General features: G+C 41.1%; 1 protein-coding gene across 1 annotated transcript in view; it reads right to left on the reverse strand.

The window, feature by feature from the left end:
• Positions 1–12,477, reverse strand: part of zmp:0000000660 (arf-GAP with Rho-GAP domain, ANK repeat and PH domain-containing protein 2) — a 113,075-nt gene that overhangs the window by 85,231 nt on the left and 15,367 nt on the right. Inside the window, exon 8 of the mRNA XM_034856682.1 lies at positions 6,959–7,079. Within this exon, the coding sequence (XP_034712573.1) occupies positions 6,959–7,079 (121 nt within the window). The remainder of the gene's footprint in view (positions 1–6,958; positions 7,080–12,477) is intronic.

The following is a 12,477-nucleotide window of genomic DNA, read 5'->3' on the forward strand; positions in this document are numbered from 1 at the left end:
GTTTGGCAAAGTCCCAATCATATTTGTTGAAACACCTGAAGGAGGAAATTCCCTTAGTGGATCAGAGCAGACTCGGTATGAGTTTCCCACTCCCACCCCCACCCCCCCACCCCCCCACCCAGACAGACAGACAGACAGACAGACAGACAGCGAACTCAGCTCTGGCCTTGCTACCCCCCAGATTCTTATGAATTTACAAAGAGCTGGTATCAAAAATGAATGGCCTACTTAATTATTGAATGCTCTTTACAACGGAACTTTACTGTTCCGTTTCCACCCTTGCTTTCTGAGTTCCATTACTTGTCCTGCGCTAACTTATTTGCCTGTTCAGTTATTCAGGTCCTTCCTCTCTCCCTCTGCTCTCGTCTTCGCCAAAGCTGTCAATCTGAGCGCAGAAAGGAAGGCTATAGCGAGGAAGGAGGTGGGAGTTTTGAGAGAAATCAGGGAGACGTGGTATGCCTGCACGATTGCGTGTTAGCACGTGTGCATCTGACTTGTGCGTCTAAATGCGTCCTGCATATGATTGAGTGTAGGTTGTTGTTTGTTTGTGCAGTGCACACAGTCTCATACATGAACCTCCAGCATGCTTCCAAAAAGGATTTTCACTCAGTGTGCAAACATGACCTCACCTCTGCATGCACATAAAACAAGTGCACGGCAGCCCAACAGCCACATCTAGCTTCATCTCTTGTTAAGGGATATATATATGTAAAACTATGTATTTGAAAGACTATTCCACCACTTTACATGGAGAGAGACCAGGAGAGAGGCAGATCATCCCCATTGAAAGTGGATGAGATGAGAGCCAGGTCCACTTAGTGCTCAACAGAGATCCTAGAAGCCTCCCACACAGTCTCCATCAAGATGAATAAAAAACAAAGCCTCTGTAGAGGGATTAAGATTTGTTATCCGTCATTTCAGTCCTCTCACCCAACATACATGCACAACACAGAATTAAACGTTTACATTACTCTTTGATGTATGATCTGCAGTAAGTTTGCTATATATTACTACCTTATATAGAACTGAATGAGTCTTACTTGATCCTGACCAATACACCGACATGGATAATATTATCAGCAAATGTCTTACCACAGATATATTTAAAGTAAGTAGAAAGAAATTGCAGTATAAGCCCCAATATCCCAAAGATACAGCACTGCACATCTGAGGTCATTCAAATTCACTGTCATATTACACAGTTCAGAATTCTTTAATAATCAAATTTTTGGGCACCTTATCAAAAATGTGCATGTTACATATTTTGATATATTACAATCTAATTCAAATGTATTTGTGCTGCTTATGTCAATAACGTCAGAACTTTGCTCCAATCTTGGCTAAGTGGACCTCGGCTCAACTGTCTCACTGCTTGGTAATTATGCTGATGTTACGTTATGTTATGTGTTTGTTGACTTGTTAAATGTTAAAACCCGCTGCTGGGTAGTGAAATATGAAATGATACAAGTTGAAGTATCTACTATAGATAATACTTTACTCCCACTCTATGTCCTCCTGAGTTTATATGTCTACCATCAGTCTCTCTCTGGCCTGTTCCCAACCCTTTTGTTTGTATCGCTACATCTCTCTGGTACCTTCTTTCCTGTCATCTCAGACTAAACTAACATGTGTTAGGAGCAGGCTTTGTTGAAAGGCAATTGCCAAAGCATCAGAATACAAATCATTAACATTTCTTTACACCATAAATCCCATCTTCTCTCTTGTAGCGCATTTGTCTGCATCCTCCCTCTAACACTCCCTTTCTTGTCCTGACCACTTTCCATCACTCTCCGCCCTGTCTCTTCCAGGCAAACTCTCCTTTCCTCTCGCTTTCTTCTCACCCATTGCTGCCACTGCTCACCACACCACTCCCTCCACCTCTTTTCTTGCTCTCTTTCTCTCCCCTTGCCTGCCTTCCTTCCTCCTTCCATCTCTTCTCTCTCTAGCTGACAGTACCTGAGGGAAGAGGCCACCTGCGGACCAAGTGGAGAATCAGCCGACAGCTGTGTGCACACTCTCTCCGGTGGCCTTCAATTATTCACTCACTTCTCCCTCCTCCTTTTCTCTCTCCATCTTCACTCTGCCCTTTTCATCTCTTGCTGCCATCTCTGCCTTTACCTCTCTGTTGCTTGTTCACACCGAGATTGCGTGTCTCCCTCTCTCGCTCTGTCCATCCCTGTTATTCCCTCATTATTCGCCTCATTACCTTGTTTCCCCTATCCCCTTCTTTTAATGTCCCTCATGGGTGTCTTTACACTCTCGCACACTCCTCTGACCATCACTCTACCATTTTCACCCCTACTGCGTCAGCCCAGCAGCTCCATACCTCCACTTCACTAACCTACTCCTCCTCTTTCCCTCTGTCTCCTCATGTCTCCCTCTTTCTCATGCGTTTCCCCAAAGATTGATGACTCTCCGCCACAAGGCGAGTGGGCCTGTTTAAAGATGCATGAGATGATGAGGGAAAGTTTTCTCCTCCTTCTGTTTTTACCTCTCCATCTTTCCTTCCAACCCTTTCTTCTGACGGCAGCAACCACCTCAGCGAGAAGCTCCCCACTGATCCCAGGCAGTCAGAGGCCACCTCAAAATCAGACAGCATTCTCCCCTCCCAGCGCTTGTCAGGACAGCTGGGTGTGACGTGTGACAATCGGCTAAAAGACAGCGTGATAAATGAGGCTGCTGAGGACCCGCGTCTCATAAACGGACAAAAAAGGCTGGCAGATATCAATATGGTGATGCACTGAGTCGACAGGGCGAGAAGGAGGAACCGCTGGTTCTTCTTTCCTTGCCTTGTCTTGCTGGTGCCTTGAATTTTTTATAAACCAGAGGTAATGCAAAATTGTAGGAAAAGGAGATTGGAGATGGTTTTTAGCTGATAATAAAGGACTAATGCCACCAAGCACAAGGGGCATTTTATACAGATGTACAATGTGTCAATGAGTCCAAGGATGTAGCTTGTTGCTTGTATCAAATACATCCACTGCTGTCTAGTAAATTATTATCTTAAAACTGTAATTGATTGATTTTTTGGTAGCTTGGGTCAATGAAAAAAAAGGCGGTTTAAGACAGTGCTATGGGTTTAACCAGCTCAAGTTTTCCTCAAAACTGTACTGAAGTTTAGACACTAGAGTCAAGAACATTTTATCACCTGACTGATGAGGCATTTTCTTTCAGCGATGCATTAAAATCTACTTAAAACAGCTTTAGCATTACATTTATTGTTTTAAATACTTTTTTTCAACAGTCAGACAAACAACCAGACAAAACAGAAAGCAAAAAAGACCAGACAGAAAAAAGGAAATGAATAGAAAAACACAGGTGGAGAGCTTAAAATCTGCTCAGATCAAGGGCCTAGCACAGCAGCAAACACACAAATGAAAAAAAAGGCATTGAGGTCCAATCAAGCAACACCAGAATGGTTTCCACACCTTCAAGAAGTGACCCTTAGTGACCCTTTGCAACCGTCTGCCTAAAGGAATCTGTTCCATCCTAGCCATGGAAAGATTTTATTAAGTCACCTCTTAAAATATGGGAACAGTTGAGACTTCCAAATATTATTTGTTTAGTGCAAGCATGCCTGCTCTAATAATGTGCTTCTGATGGGTTAAGAAGGGCCTCTGTACTGTCAATCTAATAAAAAATAGCCAGATTACCATACGGCTGGATATTTTATCAGACAATGTTATATGGCACCCCAGAAATTACTTAATACTGGACAGTGCAAGAGTAAGTGTGACAGTGATCCCTCTGAGATAACACATCTGTCACACAGGAAGAAAACTGATTCAAAAATCTTGTTAAGTTTGGTTTTGGAATAATGCAGTCTGTGTAAGACTTTAAATTGAACTGATCTGTATCTAGAGCTAATGGAACTGCTCTGTATAGCGGACAAACCTTCCTCCCGCAGTTCATCTGACACCAAAGCACCAATTCTGCTTCCCAGGCCTCCTTGAGATGACCCGCTTCTACTGGTGTTGTAAAAGCAATGACAAAACGGGAGATCAAATTCTTTCGAGTCAAGCTGATAGAGGAGTAAACTATTAAAAGTGTGACTCATTGGTTTGGTTGTGAATTCTGGGATACACTCCCATACAAAATGCCGGACTTGAAGGTAGGGATAAAAATGTTGGGGAAGGCGATTCTTAGTTTGGAGCTTTAGAAATAAAGCAAAATGTATTCTCTGTGTAAAGATCCCATATACAACACAGCCCTCTTCCCCTCCAGTCCAGAAACACTCTATCCATCAGTGCCGGCTTGAACAAGTGAGCATTAAAATAATTTCTAACTGAGCAATAAACAATAAGTGACTAGTTGAACTCATCACGAGCAATAAGCAGATGCTCAATATCAATGAGTACTGTATGTCAAATATCGATAATCCTATTCCTCATTCAACAGATGTCAAAAACTTGCATTTAGGTCTCAATAATCTCAAAGATATTTCAGTTCCACCATATATTCACATTATGCCACACAATGAGTCAAAGGTTCCTAACCATGCAAAGCTCAGGTCGTCCAACATCTGACTAGGGCTGAAACGATTCCTTGAATAACTTGAATAATTTGATTACAAAAAAATCCTCTATGCAAAATGATTTGCCTCAAAGCTTTGTGTGATTAATGTAACTAATGTACTGCTCAATGTGTTTACGCACGTAGGATTATTACTAGCGCACAACAGGCAGATGCTTCTGTGGACACAAGAATGACAGCGCAGATTACAAATTAACGATGACAGCAAAACTAGTGAGGAGTCTAAGAGAAGAGGAAGTTTGGGATCATTTTAAGCTGTAAACATGCTGCTACATCATCTCAGTAGAAAACATCCAGCGCACTCCTCCATTACACAAGGTAACAAACGTCTGCTGCTCTCCTGCTGTCCACCACGCTGTTTTACACAGCTACAGCATGCAACTCTGCAAATAGCGACATTTTACAAACAGTTTAAAACAAAAGATGCCGGTTTTTAATCTTCTTATTAGTTTGCTAATAATCTTTGAAAATGTAGCTGCTGCCGGAGACAACCCCGCCCCTCCCCCCTCGTGCATGGCTAATTAATATGCATGCGAGTGACATCATTGGACCATGCCAGCGATGTCTGCCATCTATATTCTTTGTCCTCACTCAGCATTAGGCTTCTGAAAATGTGGCCCCCAGAACAGTATAGTTGAATAGTTCGCCTGTAAGCTTTGAACAGTCACTTTTTTTTTAAGGGTCTTGGAATTGGGCATTAAAAAATGATGCTTTTTCTAAAAAATAAAACATGTCTTTTGTGTATATTTACCGTATATGTATAATTTTTTTAGTATACAGCAATATTAGTGGTTTTCTATAAAGCAAAAGTATTTATTATCCGATTACTCCATTAATCGATGGAGTAAACGGTGGTATACTCGATTACTAAAAGAATCGATAGCTGCTGCCCAACATCTGACCCTAGAGACGGACTCTCAGTTTGACCCGAGCTGCCTAATAGACTGCCACCGAGCGGAAGGTGTCTCTTTCCCCTCTCATTAAGGCCGACACAGAGAAAGCTTCGGGCTGAAAGACAATACAACTCTTACTCCGTTTTGTCTGACAGAGGGATGAAGAGAGGAAGAGGAAGGAGGAACGAGACTATTAAAAGGACAGTTCCTGGGAGATTAGAGAATTTGTTCTTTTTTTTTTTTAGATTAACTTAATAACATTGATTCAGACAGGGACATGAAGTCATTACTGCCACTAAGATCTCCCTCGGCACCATTGCACCATTTACAAAGCATAATATTCATTGAGCATTTACAAGAAACTATGTATTCTAAAAAATGCTTTAAAGAAATAGTTTGACCTTTTGAGGAAAATCCTTATTTGCTTTTTTTTCTAAGAGTCAAATTAAATTAGATGAAATGTGTGTTAAGTAAGACAGCGGAGGCAGGACCTCTTTAGCCTAGCTTAGCAAAAAGACTGGAAGCAGGGGGAAACAACTAGTCTGCGCTACCTAAATAAAAAAAATTTAAAAAGCCCTACTAGTGTGTAAGGTTTTTCTAAATGAGTACATGAACCTTTGAGTGCGTTAGCCAGCTAGCTAATTCTTATCTCATTTGTGGTCTGATAAACAGAGAGAAACAAAGAGTGAAAGAAATAGAAATGTCTTATAGGAAAGTAGTTCATCTTTTTGAGGCCTCTTCTTCTGCAGTAGTATAATGGTTTTCCGACTGGAGAATTGGTAACACCTCTTGATTACCTCCATGAACTAACTCCTAATAAACACATAACAGTAGTGCGTGGAAACAAGCAATCATTCGCATTTACTTTTGTCGAATTTCTTTAAATTTGCAATGCATTTGGATGAAAACCTGGCTAGTGAGCACAGATTTTGTTTTGGTTTCCGGCCAGGCAGAATGGTACTAAAAGTCTTGGGCACACGGTCACTAATATTTCAGCATGTAACTCCCTGTAATACCCCAATCTTTTAAAATACAACATGTTAACTAGTGATCTTTTGAGATTTTAGAAGCTGTATTTTTTAATTCAGACAAAATCAGGCAAGTTTATGCTAAGCTAGGATAACACCCCAACTCTATACATACTGTAAGGCACAGACATGGTATTAATCTTCTTATATCACACCTTGAACAAAGGCAAATTTAGAACTATTTTCTATACATATGGGTAGCTTGCGAAATGATTTTGAATGATGCAAAACAGTCAATCACACTGAAAAAACGTCCTTTGAGAGATAAAGGGCAGAATTAACTGCATGAGGAGAGAGGGACAAAAAAGGGGGAAAGGGGTGAGGCAGATGATTACCACATTTAGAGAGAGTGAGGTAAGAATGAGAGATAAGACAAAAAGAAAAGGATGGGGGGGAGAAGGAAGGACAGAGAGAATGACAGAGGAAAAACAATGCTAGACAGGAAATCAGATGATCAGAGCAAAATGGCTGCAAAATGCAGAAGAAAGGATGCACTTGTTGTACCTTCTCTTTCAGCCCGGAATATGAAGGTTCGAAGGGAGGTGACGACCTCAAACTTGTTGTCACCCAGCCCTCGCACCTTTCTGATAGCACTGGCCAGGATCATTCCTTTAGAGTACATCTCCTAAAGATAGAGACACAAACAAAAGGATAGGAGATGATGAAAAAACACATACTTAATAGGTGTATAAACACAAGCAGATACACACAGCTTCATGCATACTAATAATGTTGTTGAATTGTTGCTTATTTTTTTCCATGTGTAAACCTACAATTACCATATTCAAGAGCATTGTTTCAATCAATACATGTGTAATTCTGAGTTGTATTACCGTCCAATAGGATCGTGTTTAATATTAAACGGATTTGACAGACATCCTCATCAGACCAGAGCCATTACCCATCAATCAAATTATATTTGCAGAAATAGCTTCCCTGTTGAAATAACGTTGCTAAATGGTACAGAGCTCTTGGACTAGAAGCATTTCAATCAAAAATACAAACAGGAGCCTCATAGTATGTTTTCATATGAGCTGCATACAGTTAGGCAAGCCAGGACAGATTTGCAGTGATGTTGTCGTCATTAACACAATTAACTGAAATTATAGTTGAAATAGTTGATTGGAAATTGAGGAGCAGAAAACTTCCAAAAAAGGGGAATCACATATCATTAAAGAAGCCCAAATGCATAACACAGTCGTGGGTGTTAGGAGACATCATGAAACAAATCTACAAGCTGAAAACAAACTTCACAAATGTTTAAGAAGAGACAGGCACGCTTTGGTGGGGATTTGGGTAAAGCACAGGAAGAGCTTGTTGGGTGAAGTGGGATTAGGCTGTGTGTGTATTGTTTCATTACCCCAATGTTTTTCCCCTGCAGCTCTAGTAGAGGTATCTAAATAAGGAAGATGTTGCACTGGAGGCTTCATGACCCTTTTTACATGCTCCCTTGACAATGGCAATTAAAGTACTGGGTCATTGTCAACAAGAAAACGTGACAGAAGGGGCATAAAAACAGAAATCAAACGTCAATATTATCACAAGGAAAGAATGGTACCACCAGCAAATCAGTATTCAAATCATAATGTGGCGAGTGTAACAGAGAAATGCCCTTAAAGTAGTAGGAAAAAGCTAAGAACATGTCAGATAATGTAATGTGCTCGCAATAGTGTGAACCAGGGATAGTACATTACGCTTCTGTAGCAGTTTGAAAATCACAGAGTAATAAAAAGGAAAAGAAAAGGGTTGTTGCAGATATTGCATTATTCATGTTGATAATGTCATTATCATTGCAAAGTATGTAAAAAAACTGACATCCCTTTTTTTTCTCTGTAGCTTTTCAACCAGCTTGACCTGAATTTGGATTCTCTGTAGTCCTGAGCACAATGGAACGGCTTGTGGGGATTACCATGCCCAATACTGTAAGTTTGCGCTACTGTACTGCCGCAATCATATCCAGCAAAGACACAGTGTGAGGTAAGCGAAGGAAGGATGAATTGAGGAAGAAAGGGAAGTGAACTTCTGACTCCCTCTCGCCATCCTTAATTAAGCCAGTGACCTTGCCAGTCACAAAAGCCTATTTCTAGAGACCATACAGCCAAAAATATACCAGCCGGCACAGTCAGTTAGGGAGAGCGGGGCGGAGGAAGGGATGGATGGAGGGAGCGTGAAATTTGAAAAAAAAGGAGAAATTACATTTGTGTGAAGGGCCAAGGAGAGGACTGAAAGAAAGAAAATGAAAAAGAGCGATAAGAGATACAATGCAGAAGGGATAATAACGGAAGAAGAGTGAACAGTGGAATTCCATAATCAGGGAGAGAAGGAGATGCAGCTGGAGGAGAAGAAAGAGCAAAGAGCAACATCATGTCGAAATGAAGATGCCTAAGATGCTCAGAGAGGGGTCCTTCTCATATTAAAACAGGATGTTAACAATGGCAAGAAGTGGCTCAACCTAATTAACCACAGCCAGCCTTGTGCGTTTCTCTCCCAGGGAGTTTCACACAAATATCCCTCCCCCTTTCACTCTCTAAATTTAGACAGAAGTTAAAATAAAGGTGAGGAAAGGAGAAAGTAAGAGTGTGTGTGTGTGTGTGTGTGTGTGTGTGTGTGTGTGTGTGTGTGTGTGTGTGTGTGTGTGTGTGTGTGTGTGTGTGTGTGTGTGTGTGTGTGTGTGCGCGTGTGTGTGGGGATAAGCTTGGTGGCTGTGTACTGATAAGTATACCACAGTATACTGTAGGTTAACAGTAATTACTTGTTTTAATTCTACTTTTGGGGTCATGAAGGAGAGAGGGTTGTTTAATTGCGAGTTGTGCTTCTGTAAATACTCAGCCAACTCTGCGGGGAGACGATGAAAAGAAGCGGTCCGTTTTAAAACCTTGGATTCAGACACAACGCCATGTACTGCAGCCCTGCACGCACAGGCACATGCACACACACACACTTTTAGACTAATCTCAAGAGGATGGACTGCCAAGGAAGCAATGAGCCCCAACTATCTCTCTTTCTCCAATAACACACACCTGACTCACCTCTCTCTGCCAAAGATCTCCTCCACAATGATTTCCCCTCACTCTGACCTCCCTCCCACTTTCAACTCCCTCACTCCCACTTGCTTTCATTCTGGCCCTTCTCCTATCACTACCCTTGTCAACCAATGTCATTTTGCATGGCAGTGTGACTTCTTTTTCTTTTGTGGCAGTGCCTATCCTGCGTGGATACCTATGTCTACTTTCTTTTCAAAAACAACCTGGTAAACTTCAGGAAACAATTAAGGCAGAGCAATGGAACTAAAGCCTACAATAACGGTGGCAGCATGTGGCGAAAGCAGGGAGGAGGGTAAAGAGCGTGGTAAGAGTTTTCTATCAGTATGAAGTTAAGATTCTGGCATCTGCAAAGCAGTGCAATTCAATGGAGGCATGAGGACACCAACTGGTTGGAGCAAAAAACTGCACCTTTGAGAAATTGCCTTTGGTTAACAATGCATCCTTACTGTTTCACCAAGTGGGATTTCTTAAGGATTCTAAAGATGAATTATCCAGGCACAGCCGTTATGTCCAAGTAAGTCCAAATCAACTCTTAATTTAGGTAGTCAGCAAGAGTTTCATGTCTCTAAAGGGTGAAAATTAAAATGTGACATAACATTGTCATTTCAACAGGTGTGTCAACAGTTTTTTTTTCCATGACATTATCTGACACCAAAATAATTTCTTTCTAATAATTAAATATTGAGGGTGTGTGTCATGCAAGGCCAACCTAGTACTTTCAAATTCATGTTTTACTGTTCAAGAATTTTTTGGAGTTCAAAAACTGAGAATTTTGGATTCAAGTTTTGGGTTATGCTTAAAGCTGCACTACCTTCTTTTTTTGGCCACTTGGGGGCAGAGATGAAAACATTTACACATTGCCTAACAACATTGATATGGTGAACATGTTAGCAAACAGTTGTTTATTTATACGCATACAGTAAGTCATGTTAGTGTTTACCTGACATTCATCCTGCATAATCCAAAAAGTTTTTATCTCATTCCAGCTCATGGGAATTTGAGCCGGAGCGGCAGACAACAAATGATAATAATACTAATAATAATAATAATAGTAACTAAAATAAACAAACATAGAAGGGGTCTACCGCTTTGCGGTTTGAACCCTAAATATAGTACCTGCAGCAAAGGCATCTTGGGAAAACACAGGAGAGAGCAAGCAGAGGAGCTTTCAGGCTTGGAAAGAGAGAGCTTTGCCGTGTCAGACAATCAGGCAGACTAATACACTCGAGACTGATCCCCGATCCTAAAACCTCATCTCCCCTTTGGCCTCCTATTCAGCCTCCACCCCCCTCCCCATCCTCTCATCCCTTCAAGCCATTCTCCTCACTACCAGGCTGAAGCCAGGCTTTGGACGGTTTTTGCAAACACAAACACACAAACACACAAACACACACACACACACACACACACACACACACACACACACACACACACACACACACACACACACACACACACACACACACACACACACACACACACACACACACACACACACACACACGTCACCACATAGGGTCCCCAAAGACTACATCTCAGACCCAAAGCGTTCTCCCAAGTCAATCCCGGTGTTGACGAAATCAGGCGAAAGGGGTGATTGATGAGACAGATTGGATACAACCATGTAGAGAGGGAGAAGTGAGACTGAGGATCTCACTACTCTCCCACGCCACCTCCACTACCCCGATGATGACATCACCGCGGCCAGAGACCTTTAAGCTGCGACTGTGATTAAGTGTGATTAGTTCTGTCTGGGGCTGACAGATCCCAGAGGATTTTAAACTAAAAGAGAGTTTTTGGGGTGTTGAAAGTTTTAAGAAAGAGAACAAGCATGGGAATTTTTCAGTGTAGAGGCGTTTTTATTTTTGTGTACGGTTATTAAAGATTGGACGATAATAAATTGATAAAACCATGCAAATATAAGTCTTGATGTCAACTCAAAGTTTTGCATTTATAGCATTTTTTTTGGTCAAGAAATAGCAAAGTTTATGTTTTTATAATTAGCAACATTAGTTTGTCCATAATTTGCGAATTTTTTATCCAATAGAAATTATTTTAATAACCTAATGTCAGGTTGGTCTGGAGAAAGTAGGTTTTTGATAAATTGCAATTTTTCTTGCATCAAAGTCAAAGCGGAAATGGGCGTGGCCTATATCAGGCAATTCAGTTGGATGCAGCGAACAGGAGGATATAGGGTTTTTAAATGTGCGATGTACGGTTTGGTAGTTATAAAGTAAAAAAATATTTTTACTATAGCACCACCTAGTGGTGGAAGTGGGTCAATTGTTGCGCCTGAGGTCCTTTTGGAGGGGTGTCATAGGCACGCAGTCCTGCCTAAGGACCACATTGGGATTCATTACTTACACTAAGGTGAGCAACTTTAATTTTACAGGGTAGATGAACATTGGGTCATGGACATCACCTACCAAAGATTACACATGTGGACAACTAGATGACACAAATATGTTACTTGAATTAGGCTGAATCTCAGGACATAGCCCATTTCTGCTGAAAAGATTTTTCTCAATTTTGCGCAATACTAAATTTTCCTAGCTAGCTAAGACACACATATCATATCTCGGCTAGATTAAAGGGAATCAGCAAAGAACGTGAGATCCTTGTTCAACATCACACTACGATGCTCTGTACCAAATTTGGCAAAGGTAGGCCATTAGGGGGCAGTATAATCAATGTTATTTGTTTTTGCCAATAACTCAATGCATTTAAATGGGAAATTTGCAATTGCATTAACTCCGTCACAGTAAGTGCTATCAACACAAAACTGGCGTGATCGGCTTACCGATTTGTACCAAATTTGGTAAAGATCGGCCATTTTGTGGTGCTATAGTCAACATAGACCATTTTGAGCACTTATACTCAATCACTGTTAATGAGATATTTGAAACGGCAACATACCACAGACCTTGCAGCTCACACCTTTTGATATTTCTTGACGTTTGCCTCCCCACCGTTATACTT

Source organism: Etheostoma cragini, chromosome 19 (genome assembly GCF_013103735.1).
Source record: "Etheostoma cragini isolate CJK2018 chromosome 19, CSU_Ecrag_1.0, whole genome shotgun sequence".
Taxonomy (NCBI): Eukaryota; Metazoa; Chordata; class Actinopteri; order Perciformes; family Percidae; genus Etheostoma; species Etheostoma cragini.